Below are 23,671 nucleotides of genomic sequence, written 5' to 3'. Positions count from 1 at the left end.
TTTAGCAAATGACTGTGTGTAGTGTGCAATGCTGTCAGATTCCAGCAGGGGGCGCCACAGACTGGAGTGTCTCAGAAGGATGAGCATGTCTTTCTCTCTCTCTTTCTCTCTCAACTGGGCCAATGTGACATTACTCACACCTGACGTACTACAGTATCCTACTACAGTCAGCAGTGCCCTCTGACAGATAGAGGACAGAATGACCCCAATACCCATACAAAAACAGCCTTTAAACACACACAGCGGAGATGGAGACCTACTTGCGTCTGTTTCCTCAGGGTCCTCAGGGGGGAGCTCCACTTCCTCTCCACTTTTATCATCGTCTACCAACGGCTCCTGTGATGGCATGACTGGATCCTGCAGAAAAACACAGAGAGAGAGATGATACAGGCAAGCTATTTTTCAATGGTCTTTTTTTCCTCTCCTCTTTGGGGGATTCTAAATAAATATTTGACTTATCCAAACGTGAAATCAAAACTGACCCTATTTACGTTTTTAATAATGGTCCCTTGTGCAAGATACATTTTTCTAAAGAAAAAAGTTGTTTATTTTCATAATCTCTCATCAAAATGTAATAACTTTCTCTGCCTTTGAAATTAATTTTCTTATCTATTGACATAACTAACACACAGGAAAAAATTACATTAAGCAATGATATTACAGTTTGCTTTTCGCAATCCCATTAAACCTCAATGGATCTATATTATTACACAAAATGTCATATTTTGGAAGTTTCTGAGACATTTCAAACTTTCTGGACCACAGAAAAATAAAATAAATTAAAATAATTAATAATCATAATGAATATATTCATTCACAATCTGCTGTTCACAATCCAATTAAATCTCAATAGATCTACATTATTTTTCACAAAATCTCATATTATGAAATGAGACATTTCAAACTTTCTGGACCACAGAAAAATAAACTAAACTAAAATAATTATGATAATCACATTATGAATATATTAATATCATTCATTATATAGCTATATAATAATAACAATAATTAAAATTAATAACAGTAATATTATATACTATTGACAGATTACTAATATATCAATATAATATAATAAACTCTTGCTTTTCACAATCCAATTAAATCTCAATGGATCTACATAATTTTTCACTGAGTACACTATTTCACAAAATGTCATATTTGGAAATGTTTCTGAGACACTTCAAACTTTCTGGACCATAGAAAAATAAAATAAAATAAAATAAAATAAAAATGATTATTATAAAAATCACCTTATGAATATATTAATATAATTATTATAATATATATAGTTCAGAAAAATGCCTTGACTGCAAAAATAAATAAATGAATTAAAAATTAAATTAAAATAATAAAATTAAAATAATAATAATAATAATAATATTGAAAATAACGCATTATGACATTATAATCACATTATGAATATATTAATATAAATAATTATTATAATATACAGTTCTATATTAAATATAATATAACAAAATAGCGTTTCCAATTCTAATACCAAGAACATTTTTTTCAAACATTGTTGACAACAAAAAAAAAAATAGAAAAAATAAATAAATAAAATGAAAACAATCAAATCTACTGAGAATTTCAATATAATCTGGCTACAGTGCCACTAATAATACTACAATAATATATTTTCTATATAATATGTGCCTCTCTGAGTCTGAAGACATGGAAATCAGTTATAGCAAAGTATTCGAATATATAAGTATTTAAGACCATAAATACAAAAATATAACTATAAAATGACGACAAACACTTGTGAGAAATGAAATAGACAAAAAGAATTACAATAAAAGGAGGTAGTCAGCAGACAATTGATAGAATTGCTTTACAAAATAAGGATAAAATGACAAAGAAAGCTCATCAGCTTTGAAATCTGCTAGAAGAAAAGCTGACGTACTGTAGGAAATCTGAGGTCTGATGTCTTCTGTCATGTAAATTAACCAGAAGTGCATTGCTAAATTTTTATACTATGAAACTGGAGAGACAGAAGGTAGTGTTGTGAAAATGTTATAATGTGACAATTTCGACATTCTGTGGAAGCTCAGAATCAGGTCAATTCAATACTGACAAGACAGTGTTATCATCTGACAAATTCCACAAGGTCGATCTTTGAAACACTGTTAGAAACCCCAACAACACTCTTAAGAAGTGAGAAGAGAGGAAAAACAGCTCAAAAACAGACTTCACTGTAATTGTAATGAAGCTTTTACCAGCTGTGACAAATTGACAAATATAAAAGACATTATTTATGATTTTACAAGTCTAGGGGTGATTTAAGAATCTCAGTCACAACAGACAGATGATGAATATTTTGAGAGCTGACTGAAAGACTCACCATATGCCTTTGACAGGTCAGTGGGACGAGCTTGTGACAGCGTTTATGGACCAGTAGCTTGCAGTTGATACACTTGTAGCCCTGACGCCCCAGTCCCCATATCCTCTCGCTGCAGTGGCCACAGTACGCTTTCTGAGAGACACAGGCAGACATGATTGCTGAAGTTAGACCGGCCTTATCTGTGATCCATTTAGCAAGTAGAACCACTTCAATGAATGAGTAAATCAACAAACTCAAGCAAACCACAAAAGAAAAAAGGGATGTCCTACAGATATCACATGAGCAGATAGCACACATCAGCTGAGTAATGCATTCTGAATTTAAAATAAACATCAATCTAGAAATGAAATAAAGAAAAAAAAACTACCGTTCAAATTTTTGGGGTCAGTAAGTTGTTTTTTTATTTTGTTTTGTTCAAAAAATTTAACCAGCCTCAAACTTTTGCATGGTAAGTAAGCACCGGTAAGTAAGTAAGTAAATAAATAAACAAACAAATAAGCATTTTAACTATAAATAAAAATATTAACCATTGACATTGACATAGCACAACAGGAAAATGAATGAATGAACATCGAGTATGAGTATCCCACTGAATACACTATTTCACAAAATATTCTAAAATGTTTTTAGACTTTCTTGACTGCAAAAATAAACAAATAAATAACAAACAACAACAACAACAAAAAATAATACTGAAAATAACAAAATTTTAATTATAATATAATTTATATAATTATAATAATCACATTATGAATATATGAATATAATTATAAAAAACAGGCTATAAAGAATAAACAAACAAATCTACTGAGCACTTTAATATTTTCTGGCTATATAACAATAATAATTAAAAATAATAACAGCTATATTACTATTAATAGATTGTTAATACATCAATAAAATACAATAAATTAATAAATGTTTCCAATTCTAATACTAAGGGCATTTTGTAAACATTGTTGACAACAAAACTGAAAAAATGGCTATAAATAAAAATATAATCTACTTAGTGTTTTAATATATTCTGGCTATATAATAATAATAATTATAATAATAATAAATAATAATAATAATAATAATAATAATAAATAATAACAGCTATATTACTATGAATAGATTATACATATATCAATAAAATAAAATAAATGTTTCCAATTAACTAATAACATTTTGTAAACATCGTCGACAACAAAAAATATATATAAAAACCGGCTGTAAATAAAACAAACAAACAAACAAACAAATCTACTGAGCATTTTAAGATTTGTCTAGCTATATAATAATAATACTAATTAAAAATAATTACATCTATATTACTATTAACAGATTATTAATACATAAATAAAATAAATAAATAAATGTTTCCAATTTACATACTAAAGACATTTAGTAAATATTGTTCACAGCAAAAAAAAAAACCTATGAATAAAAAAAACAAACAAATCTACAGAGCGTTTTAATATATTCTGGCCATATAATAATAATAATATTAATAATAATAAATAATAACAGCTATATTACTATGAATAGATTATACATATATCAATAAAATAAAATAAATGTTTCCAATTCACATACTAAAGACATTTAGTAAATATTGTTCACAGCAAAAAAAAAAAAAAAAAAAGACTATGAATTAAAAAAAAAACAAATCTACTGAGCGTTTTAATATATTCTGGCCATATAATAATAATAATATTAATAATAATAAATAATAACAGCTATATTACTATGAATAGATTATACATATATCAATAAAATAAAATAAATGTTTACAATTCACATACTAAAGACATTTAGTAAATATTGTTCACAGCAAAAAAAAAAAAAAAAAAAGACTATGAATAAAAAAAAAAAAAATCTACTGAGCGTTTTAATATATTCTGGCCATATAATAATAATAATATTAATAATAATAAATAATAACAGCTATATTACTATGGACAGATTATACATATATCAATAAAATAAAATAAATGTTTCCAATTAACTAATAACATTTTGACAACAAAAAATATATATAAAAAACAGGCTATATATAAAACAAACAAACAAACAAATCTACTGAGCATTTTAAGATTTTCTGGCTATATAATAATAATACTAATTAAAAATAATAACATCTATATTACTATTAACAGATTATTAATACATAAATAAAATAAATAAATGTTTCCAATTCACATACTAAAGACATTTAGTAAATATTGTTCACAGCAAAAAAAAAAAAAGGCTATAAATAAGAAAAAAAAAAAATCTACTGAGCATTTTAATATTTTCTGGCTATATAATAATTAATAATAAAAACAGCTATATTACTATTATCAGATTGTTAATATATCAATAAAATATAATTTTATATATATATATATATATATATATATATATATATAATAAATAAAATAAAATAAAATAAATGTTTTCAATACTACTAATACTATAATACTATATAATTTCTTAGATATTCTGTAACCACTATTAGATCATAAACACAAAAATATAACTACAAAATGAGGAACAGAAGGTAGTCAGCAGGCAAATGACAGAATTGCTTTACGAAATGAGGATAAAAATAAATAAATGCAACAAATAAAATGCAGCCTTGAGGTGTGAGCATAAGAAAAACAAGCATTAACATTTCAAGGACAAGTGAGTAAACAAGTACATTAATGAATATATTAACAGGAAAACTAGCAAGATAAATATCATGCAGCATACTTTATATGCTATATTTACATTTCTTGCTAAATTTGCAAGGTGTCTGTGTAGAGCTAACACAAGCTCAGCACCTGTACATGATTAAGGCCTACTGTAGCTAATGCTTTCAACACATTTTGTTTAAACACCAGGCACGATCAGAGGACTCTGCTGACAGCGCTGTAACCAACATTAACGTTTCAAGCACACTCACACCTGCTCACACACACATCCTGTGAGTCATAAATGAATGAAAATATCCCAAGCTCAGTTTGCTGTGAGCGTCTCCATCTGTTCACAGCAAAAAGTGCTTCATGAATGCCTTATAAATATATAAAAAATAATGCTGGTCAGAACTGTGGAATCATCAACACAATAAATACAGTACAGGAGAGCATGGACTAGAAAAAGTGAGATAAATGTTCACATTACAAACCTTGGCTGTCCACCAGGGGGCTCTCTAACAGCAGGGCTTCAGTACATCATGCAGCATAATCCTATTAAATTATGCTAATCTTTCATTATCGGACATGCACTTCCTCTGACAGTTTCCCCTCTCTGCCATAGCAGATAGCTGAGCATCATCTGTTTAACAAACCCTCAGGAGAAGGACTGGATACAAGATGCTCTTCTTGTCAACGCTTGACGTTTCCTCCGTGTTCCCTGACTCTATTTCACAGCTCCGTGAGCATGTCATGATCCCTGCGCTGCTGGTGAGTTTTTAGACAGCACTTCCTCTCCATCTAAGGAGATGTTCACCTGCTGCAGTGATTTCTCTCCATCTCTGAAGCCTCCAGCCCTGATGAATGACCTACATTTTCTTGCTGCTTTCCATCAGGTGCGCAATTTACGTAACTGGGGTTAAACACTGAGAAATCAGGGCTCCAAAGTAGCACACATATTATCTAAAGCCTGAAGCTGGAAGAGAAATAAACATGTTCCTTATGATTGGGAATGTAATGACTACATTAAGAATTTTTAGCACTTGACAACATATATACTTTTAATGAAATACATTTATAATATGTATATTTAACTACATGCTGTCAAATAAACAAAATGTCAGTAACTACACTAACTTACAGTAAGTCTAATAGTTAGTTGTAAATTGCATGCGTTTAAGTCACTAAAAACAACCAGCTCAAAGGAGTCATTCGCATTCACTTAAAAAGAAGTGATTCAGTTGTTTAGAGGCTGCAACACAAAACTGTATGTTTTTGATTCACTAAAAAGAACGGGCTCATAAGAGTCATTCATTGTGAAATCAGACTCTACTGGTCGCGCTGTATGTATTTAATTCACTAAAAATAACTGACGCATAAGTCATTCACCCTCTAACCAGAACACACTGTTAGTTCAAAAGAACTAACTTAGAAGAATCGTTCATTCAGGAACTGAACCACATTAGTTGCACCATATGTTATTGAGCTTATTAAAATAAAATTTTATTAAAGAGTTAAAAAGAACCCATTCAGAACACATTGTTTAAGCTGTATGTGTCTGACTGGTTCTTTTAGTAAAAATGTGTTCGATTCAGTAAAAAGAACCGGCTCATTAGAGTCATTCTTTCAGGAATCAGATTACACTTGGTGCACTTTTTTTGGTGATAAAAAAGAGCTAACTTAGAAGAGTCGTTCTTTCAGGATTTGGACTGGCTGCACTGTATGTGTTTGCGTCTACAAAAAAAAAAAAAGTAGTAAAAAATCGTTTTGGAATCAGACTAGACTGATCGGCCCATACAGTATGTGTTCACTAAAAAGAACCAGCTCAAAAGAGTCATTTGCACTCTATGTGTCTGATTCACTACAGAAGATCTGATTCAATGAAGTCAGACGTTTAGAGGTTGAACCACACCACAATTCAGTCAAAAGAACTGGCTCATCATAAGGGTCATTCATTCAGGAATCAGATTACTTTGGTTGCCCTAAATGAATTTGATTCACTAAAAAGAAATGGCTTATAGCTGTGTGCTGTATGTATTTACTGCAATGTAAACAACTGATTCATTTGTTCAGGAATCAGATTACTCAGGTTGCCCTAAATGCATTTGATTCACCAGTTCTTTATTCGGGGGCAGCCGTGGCCTAATAGTTAGAGAGTCGGACTTGTAACCCAAAGGTTGCAGTTTCAAGTCTCAGGTCCGGCAGGGATTGTAGGTGGGGTGAGTGAATGTACAGCACTCTCTCCACCCTCAATACCACGACTGAGGTGAGCCCCTTGAGCAAGGCACCGAACCCCCAACTGCTCCCCGGGCGCTGCAGCAATACCAATATGGCTGTCCACTGCTCCGGGTGTATGTTCACTACTGTGTGCGTGCACTTGGATGGGTTAAATGCAGAGCATAAATTACGAGTATGGGTCACCATACTTGGCCACACGTCACGTCACGTCCTTTCCTTCCTTTTTTTTCCTTTTCCTTAAAAGAACCGGTTCAAAAGAGTCATTCATTGAGAAATTAAACTCTACTGGTTGCACTGTATGTGTTAAATTCACTAAAACAACTGACTTAAGAGTGATTATACTATAAGAGTGATTCACCCTCTAACCAGAACACACTGGTCTGATTAAGTAAAAAGAACCGGCTCATAAGAGTAATTCGGTCCGGAATCAGTCTACACGGGTTGCACTATATGTGTTTTATTCAATTAGATTCATTCAGGAATTGAACTACACTGGTTGGACTATATGTGTTTGAGCTTATTAAAATTAAAAGCGTTTATTAAAAAGGAATTTTTGAAATCAGGTAACCCCATACTGTATGTGTTTGATTCACTAAAAAGAACCGGCTCATAAGAGTCATTCATTCAGTAATCGCATTACACTGGTTGTGCTGTATGTATCTAATAAACTTAAAAAGAACCAACTCATAAGAGTCACATGTTCACTGAAAAAGCTATATGTGACCCTGGACCACAAAACCAGTCTTAAGTCGCTGGGGTATATTTGTAGCAATAGCCAAAAATACATTGTATGGGTCAAAATAATTGATTTTTCTTTTATGCCAAAAATCATTAGGAAATTAAGTAAAGATCATGTTCCATTAAGATTTTTTGTAAAATTCCTACTAAGAATATATCAAAATGTAATTTTTGATTAGTAATATGCATTGTTAAGAACATAATTTGGACAACTTTAAAGGTGATTTTCTCAGTATTTAGATTTTTTTGCACCCTCAGATTCTAGATTTTCAAATAGATGTATCTCGGCCAAATATTGGCCTATCCTAACAAACCATATATCAATAGAAAGCTTATTTATTGAGCTTTCATATGATGTATATATCTCAGTTTTGTAAAATTTAACCTTATGACTGGTTTTGTGGTCCAGGGTCACATATGTGTTTAATTCAGTAAAAAGAAGCAGCTCAAAAGAGTTGTTTGCCTCTATTTTGTCTGATTCACTAAAAAAGAAGATTCCATGACATCAGTCATTTAGAGGTTGAACCACACTAATTGTATGTTTGATTCACTAAAAAAAGAACTGGCTCAGAGGAGTCATTCGTTCAGGAATCGGATTACACTGGTTTCCCTGAATGCATCTGATTTACTAAAAGAACCAGCTCATAAGAGTTATACATTCAGAAATCGCATTACACTGCTTGTGCTATGTGTTTAATTCACTTGAAAGAACCAACTGTGAAGAGTCATTTGTTTTCTAACCGGAACACACTGGTTGCCCTATACATTATACTACACTGGTTGGACTATATGTGTTTGAGGTAAGTAAAATTCAATTTTATTAAAACGTCATTTGTTTTAGAATCAGGTTGCCCCATACTGTATGTGTTTGATTCACTGGTTGCGCTGTATGTATTTAATTCACTAAAAACTGAAAAACACTTGTTGGGTATGTGTTTGATTCAGTAAAAAGAACTGGCCAATTAGAGACATTCGTTCAGGAATCAGTTTACACTGGTTGCACTGACTCAAATAGTTGTTCGTTTTGGAATCGACTACACTTGTCGCCCCATACAATATATGGTTATACAATAATGATTCACTAAAAAAAATGTCTCATTTGAGTCATTCATATAGGAATCACATTACACTGGTTGCGCTGTATGCATTTAATACACTAAAAAGAACCAACTCAAAAGTGTCACTTGTTTTCTAACCAGAACACACGAGTAAAGTATTAAATACCCCAAAATGTCTGCTTTATTTCCGACCTATCTCAAGAACCTCCTCAAGGACAACTAGAAGGTAGCATTAGATCACCCATCAGCGGGAAATGATCAAAGAGGAACATGACGGAGACACATGAAGCTATATGCAACGATTCTGTGTCGTTATTCTTAGAAGTGTGTGCAATCTTTCATATAAACAGGCTCTTTCTTCATCTGTCCCCCTCTCGCATCTGAATCCCAACACAGCTTCCACCCCCTGGACTTTTTTAGCATATTGAGCCAGCGCTGCTAAGCAAATGCAATGCCAGTGAAACAATGCGTTTCTGCACCCATTTAAAACACATCAAGTCTGCACATATCGGCCTTCCATTCAGGAGAGTGGATTAAACTTTAAACTCAACCAATTGTCCACAACAAATAGCAAACATTTAGCACAGCTGAGCGAAAGGGGCCTTCAAGGGCCAAGCGTGTGCCCCACGTATCCCAGATACAGCAGGAATAACATGGGAATGTAAAGCAAGACCATCTACTCTAAAAACTTGAAACTACTACTACTGCCCTTGATGTATGAATGCAGGGACTAAAACATATAAATAAGCCTTTGACTGTGTTGTTGTGTTTGTGGAGACAAAAAAAAAAAACAACTATGTAAGAATAGACACAGAAAGGGACCTTTAGTATACCTTTAGCATTTCTAAGCTTCTGTGTTGGGAACTAAGCGGTAGAAGACCATAACATATGATAAACATGTTTACATGTATGGTAATGAGGACATTCATGTGGGTGTTGTTACTTTTAATCTCTTTAATATGCAAAGAGGTTAGCCAATCACAGAAGTGATTAACATACATTAAGCTGGTTTACATCTTGGTGGGAAATAGTTTTTCAAAACAACAAACTGTTTTTAGTGCAAAAACCCTAGCACACAATTATAATTGGACTTCAGAGAGAGAGAGAGAGAGAGAGAGAGAGAGAGAGAGAGAGAGAGAGAGAGAGAGAGAGAGAGAGAGAGAGAGAGAGAGAAGAGGATTGTTATAAATTTGGCCTCTTAAAATCTGAAGTATCAGTGGGTGGGATAGCATAATGTCCCAAATTCAAACAAGAGAACAGCTCAGTTCTCATTTCATTTCAATAAAGCTGGTTTTAAATATAGATTGAAAAAATGTACATTAATTTATTATATGACATGCAGATTAATTTAGTGAATTAATTGCAATTAAATCACAAATATTAGTATTTGGTTAAAAAAAATAGTAATATTTAAATAAAAAACACTTTAATTTAGCCTTTATCCATTTGTAATTTTAACTTTAATAAAGCTGGTTTTAAATAGGGTTGTATCGATTGAAATTGTACATTCATTTCTTATATGATATGCAGATTAACTTCTCAAAAATCAAAAATATTAATATTTGCTAAAAAAATAGTCATATTTAAATAAAAAACAGCTAATTTCTAGGCTTTATCTAATTTTAACTTCAATAAAGCTGGTTTTAAATTAAGGTTGTATTATTTAAATATTGTACAATAATTTATTATAAAATTTGTAGAATAATTTAGTGAATTAATTGCAATTAAATTACAAACAATAATGTTTGCTAAAAATAGTAGTATTTAAATAAATAAATAAATAAATAAACAAAAACAGCTCTACCATTTTTAATTTTACCTTCAATAAAGCTGATTTTAAATTACGGTTGTATTGATTAAAATTGTACAATAATTTATAATATGTTATGCAGATTTATTTGGTTAACTGAAATTAAATCACAAATATTAATATTTGCTAAAAAAATGTATTATTTAACTAAATTAAAAAACGATTCACAGAAAAAGAATACTTGCTTAAAATAGCAATATTTAAATGAATTAATAATTTCATTTCTAGCCTTTATCTATTTTTAATTTTACTTTTTTAAAGCTGATATAAAATTAATTAAGGTTGTATCGATTAACAATTGTACATTAATTTATTATAGGATATACTGATTAATTTTGTGAATTGATTGCAATTAAATCACAAACATTAATATTTGCTAAAAAAAATAGTAATATTTAAATTTAAAAGAAAACATTAATTTCTAGGCTGGTGTTCAATTAAGGTTATATCAATTAAAATTGTACATTCACTTTTTATATATTATGCAGATTTTGTGAATTAATTGCAATTAAATCACAAATATTAATATTTGCTAAAAATAGTAATATTTAAATAAATACAAAAATAATAAAACTTTTATATTTTTAATATTTCTAGTCTGTCTATTTTTAAATTTACCATCAGTAAGGCTGGTTTTAAATTAAGGTTGTATTGATTAAAAATTGTACATTCATTTATTATAAAATATGCAGATTAATTCTGTGAATTAACTGCAATTAAATCACAAACATAAATATTTGCTAAAATTAGTAATATTTGAGGAAATTAATGTGATAGATGACTAAAGCATAAATGAGCGAATAGACAAAAGTGATCAATATATTTCTTTCGTATTAATTAATTATAATAACACAACATATTAAATTCTATCAAAATACATTTATTCAAATACATTATTAGGGCCGACGAGTAAAGCACAAACTATTTAATAAAACATCAAATAAAATTCAAAAGACAAAAAGTGGTAAATATACAGGTTTCCATTAATTCATTAATTATACTAAAATAACATTAAATTGACAGCTCAATTAAATAAATAAATTCAAAAGACCAAAAAAAGTCTTCAATATGTTATTTTCATATTCATTAATTAATTATACTAAATTAGCACATTAAATTGACAGCTCTAATCTGAATCAATTCTCAAGAAGAGCTAGAGACAAATGACTAGAGACAAGACTTAAAAAGTTAACACAAAACTTCTAACCCAGCAAAAGAGAATCATTCTCCTTTTTGCAACTCACTACTTTTTTTTATGAGGAGCAGAGAAAAGCAGCAAGAGAGGATCAAACGTTTATGTCAGACACTTACATGTGCGCTCACCCACACACACACACACACACACACACACAGTCCTCTTCTCCTGCCTCTGTATTTTTCACTTCCTCTCAATCCTCCCTCTCTGTCCCTTTTATGCAGAGAGAATAAAACAAGTCTAATTCAAAGCCATCCATGTCATTTAGCAGTTTCTAAAACACACACACTCTCACACGCACTCTCTCCTGAGCCATAAGTGGGACACTGATGATAATTACAAGGACTCAAGGCTCTTCAAAGTGACATCATCTGTGAATCTCTGAAGAGTGCGAGCGATCGTCGGCATCAGAGTGCTGCCCCATCAGCCCAAATACGACACACACATTCAGATCAAACACACTGTGATAATCACACTGTTAGATACATGATCTCAAACTAACTGAGTTCATCCACCTGAGTTCAACCCTGAAAAGAACACAAAGCATGCTTGGCAGAATGAGTATAGAAAGGCTAAACAAGGAAAAATGCTGCCAAAGACATTTGAGTCAAAAAACGGCGATAGAAAACAAACACACAAGCAAGTAAAAATAGTCTTTTTGCTCACACTGTAGAACACCATGTTACTGCTTCAACAGGAAAAAACTGATGGAGAGAAAGCATGAGAGAAAGACACAGGGTGTGATTTCATTCTGCTCCCTCACGACTTGGCAAACGCTCCACGACACCCTTAAAGCACCGCAGCGCTGGATTAGACTCGTCGTGAGGATTTACCCGAGATGCCTCACAAATGATACGGTCGGGATGGATGTCTGAGTGCTGGATGAAATAGATTTCCATTTACGCTGTGCTCCATGACGTTAATTTGATAGGGATTGTGGCCAGAAGCCTTTCAAAGACTGCTCAATGAATGCAACGGAGGCAAAAAGTACAATCTGTCCTATAAACAGGTGACCTATAATTAAAATCATGACTTTGTTCCATGTTAAAGTGCTATAATCGGGTAGCAAGTGCATCTACCTAGCAGAAATCATGAAAACAGACAATCAAGCAATTTCTTTTTGGAAAGCCTCCTCTGTGACATAGAAAGGGGATCTTATTATTGTATTACTGCCCATTAATCTGCACGTTTCCACTCATAGTGCCGCCATTTTGTTTTCACAAGCGACAACAGTGTACTAGTTCAAGCAGTTCATACTAACTGCTCTGTCTTTGGCTGCACAGTCAAGCACAGAACATTATTTAGAGTCCCAGCCTCAGAGGAGACGAGAGCAATGGATTTATTGATTTATTTCCTGTATATTATGCTGCTGCACCCACAGATTTAATATAAACGTGACTTCTTTCCCAGCTGTCTACCTTCATGGACATAACCGACTCTTTTTGTAACTCCTACGTGTTCTTAACATATACAGTTGAGGTCAAAAGTTTGCATACACCTTGCAGAATCTGCAGAATTTAAATTATTTTACCAAAATGCATGTTTGTTTGTTTTTTTTGTACTGACCTGAATAAAGTAGTTTACATAAATGACATTTACATATAGTCCACAAGAGAAAATAATAGTTGAATTTATAAAAATGACCCCATTCAAAAGTTTACATATGCTTTATTCTTAATACTATGTTATCTGAATGATCCATAGCTGTTTTTTTTTTGGTGATAGTTGTTCATAAGTCCCTTGTTTGTCCTGAAAAGTTAAACTGTCATCTGTTCTTCGAAAAAAAACTTCAGGTCCCACAAATTCTTTGATTTTCCTTTTTTTTCACACTGAGGACAACTGAGGGACTCATATGCAACTATAACAGAAGGTTTAAACGCTTACTGAAGCTTCAGAAGGAAACGCCATGCACCTGGGGTGAAAACTTTTTGAATTTGAAGATCAGGTAAATTTAACTTATTTTGTCTTCTGGGAAACATGAAAGTATCTTCTGTAGCTTCTAAAGGGCAGCACTAAATGAAAAAAAAAATGATATTTAGGTAAAATAAGAAAAATGTACACATCTTCATTCTGTTCAAAAGTTTTCACCCCTGGCTCTTAATGCATCGTTTTTCCGTCTGAATCATTAATGAGCGTTTAAACCTTCTGTAATCGTAGCATATGAGTCCCTCAGTTGTCCTCAGTGTGAAAAGATGGATCTTAAAATCATACAGTCATTGTTGAAAAGGGTTCAAAGAGAGAAAAATGCTGAAAAAAAAAGTTTAATTTGTGGGACCTGAAGGATTTTTCTGAAAAACAACAGGCAGTTTAAGCGTATGTAAACTTTTGAACAGGGGCATTTCTATAAATTAAACTATTATTTACTCTTGTGGACTATATTTAAACGCCATTTATGTGAAATATCTTATTCAGGTCAGTACTAAATAAAAAATAACATGCACTTTGTATGATCCCTCTTATTTTGGTAAAATAATTGACACTTTGCAGATTCAGCAAGGTGTATGTAAACTTTTGACCTCAACTGTGTGTATTCGACAGTTTATGCGCAATAAGACATGAAAGAGAACTTAGTTTAGTACTCACATGCCATGTGTCAGCCACTTCCTGTGCACGTGCTTTGGATGTGTGTGCTCAGAAAACCGTGTATCAGAAATTTAAAATAATATGGCTTGATTTCAGCGCACAAGAAATCATAATCAAAACCAAACAGATGTTTTTTAAGAGTATCTGAGAACAAGCTGTAAAAGCACAATATGGATCTGGAAAAGGGGACGGGGAGCAGCAGCTCATTTGCATTTAAAGAGGCATGCATGAAAAACAGCATTTTTCTGCTTTCACTAAAAATAGGCATTTTCAAAATGATAAAATAAATAATCTGTGGGGTATTTTGAGCTGAAACTTAACAGGTGGATACTGGGGACACCTGAGATTTGTATTACATCTTGTAAAAAGTAAAAAGGAATAATAGGCAGGGTTGCCAGTTGTTCACAACAACTCCCAATTGCTACTCAAAACTAGCCAAATGGTGTTTCGAGTAGGGTTCCCCAGTAAAAATCACGTTCTTGAGGTGTAACATTTCAGGGGGTTAATATTATATTATTGGGGTTGCTTCAACCCACGGACATGAAAAGCAACCCATGGCAACAGTGTTAAAGTAGCCCAATTCCATGGAAAAACCACAGACTTGGCAACACTGATAACAGGTGCCTTTTAATATGCTACAGCAGTATCTAATTTTCATCTAACGACAATATAATCAATAACAATAAAACATTTTAAGTGAATAAAAATACAATTACATAAAAATATAGATTATGACCCCTTTAAATTGTTATCATTGGTGTCTGAAGGTGAAGGTTAAGTGTTAAGTGTTTGTTATCTTTGCCAGTGGTGTTGAAAATACAGGTCAGTCGGCTAAGAGATGAGAGAAACCTGGGCTCGGTTTTTATCGACCGCATCCTCAGAAGAGCAGAGATGAGTGAAGTGCCTGGAAATGATCTTAGCGCATTACCACACAGACACGCACACACAGTATTAAAACACTTACCATTAAAACAGTGCTATGACTGTCTAGTTTGCACTTGTCAATATCCATCACTTAATGTAAGTCATCTGAAACCGCCACTTTGTTTTCTTGCATGTTAAGGAAGGACATGCTAACAGCAGAGTTCAGAGTTTAGACAAGGTCAGTCCTTCGAAGCCTGAGGAAATTTTTTAGATATCCATGTTTCATCAAATATCCACTTCTTCTGACAATATCAAGATACAAAAAACACAAAAACACTATAAATGATCTACCTTTGTGTAACCGCTGAATTGCAGTTTGCTGTGTTCTTATATTACAGGTGTCTGATGTTTAATTACACTCTAAAAAGCTCTGGCGGTCTGTCTGATACACCACAGATGCCACACCTGCTACCTATCGCCACGGCAACAGATGCCAATTTCCTTATTTATGACATCATAAATTAATCTCTGTGAACTCCGGACTCAAATCTGAAGAGAATCTGCTCGTCTTTTCACTTTTAGGCACAACACATGTGATCAAAAGCAACACAGACGAGCGGAAATAATCTCAGTAAACAGTACAAGTCTTGTGTCGTTCCGCCACATTTACTGGAAAATAAACTTCAGGAAGTCTCAAGAGGCTTTGAAATGCATTTGTATTGTTTGGGAGGAGGATGTCATGATGATTCAATAGAGCAGAATGGATGTGACACACATATGATGGATGAAAAACACAGAGAAACAGTGAGAAAGGATCTGAGAGGTAAAAGTTAGTTTTTTTGCCTTAAATTGATTTGTTACTGTGGTTGTACATGCCCTGTCTGTCTCAGAGGGCTGAGAACATAGAGAGAAACAGAGATCTAGAGGTGCTGATGGGAGGGAGGGAACGAGTCAGATCCTTAAAGGAAGGACAGAGGGAGGAAAAAACATGACCTACTTCTGTACCATCCCTTGTTTCTATGGAGAACGAGAGGAGAGAGAAGTGGACTGGAGGAGGTAGCAGAAGGGCACAATGTTTTCTCAGAGATGTGGCCGCAAAAAGTCCAAAGGAACTTTTTAATTTTTTTTTTTTTTTTTTTTAATTTAACTCGTAGGTATTATTGAAAGTTACAATTTAAAAAAATCTAGTATGCTACATTGCTGTGACCTTAAATCACAATGCATGTGACTAGCATATATATATATATATAATATGAATACTAATATAATATATTTTTCTAAAAATTCAGGGCTTGAAATTGCGACCATTTAATCTGCGCGATCTCTAAATATATTTGGGAGCATTTGTGACCCTGGACCACAAAACCAGTCATAAGGTTAAATTTTACAAAACTGAGATGTATATATAATATGAAAGCTCAGTAAATAAGCTTTCTATTGATGTATGGTTTGTTAGGATATGACAATATTTGGCCGAGATACATCTATTTGAAAATCTGGAATCTGAGGGTGCAAAAAAATCAAAATCCTGAGAAAATCACCTTTAAAGTTGTCCAAATTAGGTTCTTAACAATGCATATTACTAATCAAAAATTACATTTTGATACATTTACAGTAGGAATTTTACAAAAAATCTTCATGGAACATGATCTTTACTTAATTTCCTAATGATTTTTGGCATAAAAGAAAAATCAATAATTTTGACCCATGCAATGTATTTTTGGCTATTGCTACAAACATACCCCAGCGACTTAAGACTGGTTTTGTGGTCCAGGGTCACATTTGTGCGAGTGCCAGAATTTTTTGTGGTGCGACTTGTTTTCATTTCTTTACAAAACTTTCGCTAGCCTAACTACTGTACAGACTGCTGTGAGCTGATGCAGTGACAGCCTCGCCGTTCTCTCTCTAATATTACATAACCAATTAAACGTAATCTTTAAATTCTTAACTTTAATGCAGATTTGAGATATTAGCCGTCAATCACTCCGTCACTGACACTGCGCTCCGCTCCGCTGAAACCGGGCGGTTTTTTGCTGCAAATGTTGTTGTTTTTTTCTCTCTCTCAACCTCCGTTTCGGATTTGCACAAACTGCATTGCAATTAAGGGTGTGTGATATGACTTGATTGTGATTTTTTATTGTGGACCATTAAAATCTCTTCACAATATGCTTTTGAAGAAATCATAGTATTGTGCTGCAGCGCACATTCTATGCAATTCTGGCGCCTCCGCCTCAGTATATAATGTACAACGATGCATACATTCACATCAGACTTTTCGAAATCCCATTTGTAGTCCCCCACTTTCAAAATCTGTTGTTAAATTAATGTGTTAATCCACGCTCAGCACCGCCGAGAGTTTTGTGCGATCGTCAAAACGAAACTGAAAGCAAAACGCGCATGCGCATTCAAAGGCAATTTTGATACATCACGTTTAGTGAGCGGCTCCCCAATGCGCGCAAATTAGGCTACATAACATATCTAGGCTGTTATTAGTATGTGGGTTATAAGAGTTTGTGTATTTGTGTATTAGAGGATGGATACCCGAGCCGAGCCCGACGGTACCCGACGGAACCCGACGGGCCGGGCCGGGTTCGGACAGATATTTAGAAAGGATGCTCGGGTTCGGGTCGGGCTCGGTTTCATCAACGCGATAGTGCGCCTGTGTTATAACAGCGCTTTTTGCCCCGTGTGCACTGATGCGCTCATCTGTTGACATTTCCGAACGCCTTCCTACAGTTGCTTAATAAAAGCGGGCTTTCCACACAAAAAACTGCACGTGTCATTAGTATGAGAAAAAAAAAAGATTTTAACTGTGTCGGGCTGGGATCGGGCTCGGACATAAATATCTTAATGCCTGTCGGGTTCGGGTCGGGCTCGGTTACTGCTCTGTCGGACGCGGGCCGGGCTCGGACAGAAAAATGCGGCCCGATCCGCACTCTATTGTGTATAGCTCTGTATCATGCTTGAAAAATCTGGTCTCTATTTGCACTTTGAAACTGAGAGAGTAGCTTACTTTTATTATGGCTACATTTATTGTTTGCACTTAATAGGACTAAGAAAGAATTGTGTGGTTTATTTTTGTTATTGCTACCATAGATTGTTTAAAAATGCAGTGGTTGCCTCTAATTTAAATGGCTCTACCTATAATAGAGAAAATAAACATCTTGTTCATGTACGCATATTTTAATTTATTCTTGTCCCTTGATTAAGGTTTAAAATAAAAATAAAAAAAAGCTTTTCATAATCCAGAGTCAGCCCATTTGCTTGTAAAGCATCAGCAATCAGAATCAGCCATGAAGAATTAAGTTTGGTGCATTACTAAAAAGAAATGCCGGGATGAGTGCTGGCTGATCTGCTCAATTGGCGGTTGTGGTGCTCCTTAATATTCGTTGGGTGCTCCTAATTTTTTTTTTTTTTTTGGTGCTCCTAACTTTTTGAAGTTATCTTATATATATTTATATATTTACAAAGAATATTATAACATTTTATTTAATCCAAAATAAATGTTTTTGGTCAATCAAGTTATCAAATATTATTCAAATATTAAAAATAATAAAAAACACTAACATATTTGAAAACACTATAAAAACAATATTAATAGTAATATTTATCTTATGTGTAAATAAATAAGTAACATACAATAACTATAAAATAAATAAAAATAAATATACAAATAGGCATGGGCCGGTATAAGATTCTGACGGTATGATAACCTTGGATAAAAATATCACGGTTTCACGGTATTACGGTATTGTAATCACTGCTCTACAATGTTACATTTAAATGTCTGGGTAAAAAAAACTACCTTTTTTCCCCCAAACGGATTACAGTATATTTTATTTTAGGAAACATATAGAACATTTTGTAACATGGAACAGAAGGCAAAATAATTAAAATAAATAATTGAATCTTCTTAATTAAATTAAATTGCAGTCACTTGTGTTAAAGGTGCCCCGTGTAATATTTAAGATGATCTCTAGACAGTGGTGCAATAATTAACATAGAATCAGCTTGCGAAAAAAACACTGACACAATGATGAACAAGTAATATTCACAATAACATAGTTTTATTGAATGATAAAGTTAATATAATTCCTTAAATTACATTTTAAAAGAAATCTCACTATTCGTTGATGTCAAAAAAAAAGGTGAGATTTAAATCCTGTATCGGCTTCCGTAGTTCTGTAAAGGGAGGGGTGAGCGGTACTCTGCTGCAATTCACAATCTCGCCGCTAGATGCCACAAAACCTACACACTGCACCTTTAACGTGACAGAAAGCTTAAAAGCAAAGACGTGATTTCACTTTAACTTAATTGTTGTGCTAAAGTTCACAGAAACGTAAAATTAGTACATATAGTCTGCTATTCCCCACTCTGTGTTGTGGGGGTTCACCTCCTTTGGCCGTCCTGAACTTATATTACTGCTGAATCTCACTGACTGTGGATCACGTGCACAAACACAGACACGCGCCTGAGCACTAACCGGTGGGGGAGGGGCTGCATTGTTTTCTCTGCAGGGACTCACACACACACAACCTAGTAAGGAGTCCTGCGCTTTCACTTTGACACAGAAAATGCGCATATCGTAGGAACGGTATAACTTTTTTTGTTTCCGGTTTTGAAACCGTGACTTTTTCAAACCGCGGTAAACCTTGAAACCGGTTATCATCCCATGCCTATATACAAACCTACAATATAAATCAAAATAAATCAAAACATATTTGAAAACAATTTAAAAATAAAAAAGATACAAGATAAAAAGATACAAAATGTATATATATCAAACAATCAAATAAGTTATCAAATATTATTCAAATATTCAAAATTATTAAAAAATACTAACATATTTAAAACACTAAAATAATAATAATAAACAAACAATGACTATAAAATAAATAAAAATAAATATACAATCTTACAATATAAATCAAAATAACTAATTATAACATTTGAAAACACTATAAAAATAATAATAATAATAAATAATATAATTAATAAATAATAATTATCTTATATAATAATAGTTATAATTATACTACATATAATAGTTAAAATATACAATCCTACAATAAAATTAAAATAACAAATTAAAATACAAAATCCTAAATCTTTTAATCCTAATAATAAGATTATTATATCAAATAACAGATTTTAAAAATTGATGCTTTTCACTGGAAATAGAAGGTCTGATAGCATTATGGAAGCAGTTCTTTTGTACAAATTATATTTTAACACACAATGTGCACAGTATAATGCAGCTATAGATTTGTAAAATATGTTATTATGCTATTCTCAATATTTTTCTAATTCCATCTGGTGCCGCTAATGGTGCAGAAATGACACACTGCATCTTTAGACAGCCACTTTTAGCTTAAATGTGTCTTACAATCACACACTCAAATGAATGTCTGGGTTAGACGAGTTTTGCGCCGTCGGCAGTCTGACAAGAGCATTAGAGCTTTTCAAGAAATCTGATTTACAAAAAAAAGAGACTCTCCAGACATAATTTTATACGATTATGGAGCCATGTTTCTGCTTAGCTTGATGATGTCATCCTGCACTTCTGCCATATTGTTCATAATGTGGTCATCCATCGATCACCTTGATGAAACGGGAGAAATGAGAAGACTAATTTCCGCACATCAACGTGTCGCACACCTGCTGAGACTGGAAGCTGTCTGAGGGCACTCTGCTCATCAAGTCTATATCGCTCTCTGTTTTCTTGTCCCCAGTCTCTGCTGAGAAGAATTGAAACTTCTCCAGGAAAAGAGACATTTCAGCATTTGCAAAAATAGCACAGGCATAAAGAACAATGTCCCTATCTGTCTCTCTCTCTGCTATCTTTGTCTCTTCTATCACCCTCTCTTATGTTGTTTCGCTGTTCTTCTTTGTCTGGCACATGTTCTGCTCAGTGGAAGAATGAAGACTGCTGCAGGAAGAGCTCTGCATTAACATAACAATACCTCCAGGGATGAGATCTGATTAAAGGCAGGGCATCGCTGCATAACAGAGACATTGCATAAGCTTTCTAATAGTCAGTGTGATGTGGTTTATTCAAGCACTAGATCGGGATGGAGTCAGAGAACCAAACACTGGTCAAGTAGACCACTGTCTTATAAAAAACAACATCAAATGCTTTCTCCCAGTCAACAGCTCAACAGAAAATGATTGACAGCTAAATATGTTAACACTTGCTAATACAGCTACATATGCCAACAGACTTTTATTGGGACAGTCAGATATTTATTGGATAATATTCCAATTCAAAACAACTATAGATATTCACCATAACAGTCTACTGCAATTGAAACCAGTCGCTATATACTGTAGCTGCAGATATTTAGCAGAAGAGTCACTACTACAGCTAAATATGTTTGCAGTTGCTACTATAGCTACTTAATAATCACAAGAAATTACAAAAAAAAAGTAATTTAAAGAGAAGGGTTAGACAAAATAAATAGATTTAGTATAATCATATAGGTAAAAATACCAAGTTGTGAAGTAAAATTGTGAAGTAATATTTAAATTACAAATAACTGTTTTCTGTTTTAATACATTTTAAAATTGTATTTATCACTGTGATGGCAAAGCTGAATTTTCAGCAGCCATTTAAAAAAATGTTTTTGTCACATGACCCTTCAGAAATCAAATAATAGATCTTAAAAGTTGATGCATTTTTATTATCAGTGTTGAAAACCTTTTTTTTTGAAAGTTAGATTCTATTCAGGATATTTTGGATGAATAAAGATCAAAATAATAAATCTAATAATTCTAATGATTATTTTATCAAATAACAGATAATAAAGGTTGATGCATTTTTTTATTCTCAGTGTTGAAAACGTGTTAATTATTATTATTATTATTATATATTTATTTATTTATTTATTTTTGAAAATATGATTTTTTTCAGGATATTTTGATGAATAAAGCTCAAAATAATAAAAAGTAAAATATAAAATCAAAAATTTTACATTCTAATATATTTGAAGTTCAAATATCAAAAACATGTATTAAAATTCCATGCATTTTGTTTTATTATTATAATCAGTGTTTGGAAAATGATATACATTTTTCTCAAGATATTTTGATGAATAAAGCTCAAAATAATAAAATGTTAAAAAATCCTTAATTGTATAATATAATAATCCTAAAGATTATTATATCACATAACATATTAAAAATGTATGCATTTTTATTACTATTAGTTGCTTATATATATATATATATATATATATATATATATATATATATATTTTTTTTTTTTTTTTTTTTTTTTGAAAATCCAAAATTTTATAAACGAATAAGCCTAAACATTATTATAGCAAATAAATGATATTAAAAAAGTATGCACTTTTTATTATTATCAGTGTTGAAAACTGTTACTTAATATTTTTTGGGGAAAAATTAGAATTTTCCCCAGGATATTTTGACAAATACAGCTCAAAATAATAATAAAAAATAAAATATATAAAATCCTAAATTTTATAATCTGATAATCCTAAATATTATTATATCAAATAACAGATAATAAATATGTATTTTAGTTTTTTATTATTATTATCATTAGTGTTGAAAACAGTGCTTAAACTTTTGAACAGTAGTGTATTCTCTTTATTATAATTAAAAAATATGTAGATTGTAATTAACACAACTAGGAAATTTGTCCACTATTAAACAAACAAAGCATACATCTGAACAAAGTGGGTAAAACACAAAAAGTATCCAATCAGACGTCATCATTCAAGCTGGTTAGGACTAGAGAACGTTAACTCACCCTGTTAAAGCGCTTGGCCTGGAAGAGGTGTCCGTTCACCCGGTACAGCTTCCTCCATCGTCTAGCTCCGCGGCGGTAGATCGATTCTAGGAGAGAGAGGAAACGGTTGTATAGGAGCAGCATGGAGACTCGAGGAATGAAAAAAAATCAATTCCAACACAGAATAAGGGAAGTGGATTCAAAGAGGAGCAACAGAATAATGGCGATGGATAGAGTTGTGGCTGGTCTTGACCCTGAATGTGGACAGATTTTAACTGCGACTGGATGAAAACATGTCCCGCTCAAAAACCACAGAAGAAGCTATCAATCCCTCCCCCTCTCTCTTGCTCTCTTTCGTTGCATCCCTGTCTCCATCTGACCCACCCTCCTCTTCTCACTCTTCTTTGCTCTTGTCGTTCTGTTATTCCCTGCAGCATCATTTTGGT

The 23,671-nt window shown here is 32.6% G+C and overlaps 1 protein-coding gene across 1 annotated transcript in view; it reads right to left on the bottom strand.

Moving 5' to 3' along the window:
• Positions 1-23,671, bottom strand: part of prkcz (protein kinase C, zeta) — a 131,523-nt gene that overhangs the window by 31,038 nt on the left and 76,814 nt on the right. The window contains exons 5-7 of the mRNA XM_073819855.1: positions 23,247-23,332; positions 2,348-2,479; positions 261-357 (exon numbers count right to left, since the gene is read on the bottom strand). Of these exons, the coding sequence (XP_073675956.1) occupies positions 261-357; positions 2,348-2,479; positions 23,247-23,332 (315 nt within the window). The remainder of the gene's footprint in view (positions 1-260; positions 358-2,347; positions 2,480-23,246; positions 23,333-23,671) is intronic.

The sequence above is a fragment of the Garra rufa genome, chromosome 15 (genome assembly GCF_049309525.1).
Source record: "Garra rufa chromosome 15, GarRuf1.0, whole genome shotgun sequence".
Taxonomy (NCBI): Eukaryota; Metazoa; Chordata; class Actinopteri; order Cypriniformes; family Cyprinidae; genus Garra; species Garra rufa.
This window is presented reverse-complemented; position numbering and strand designations above follow the sequence as displayed.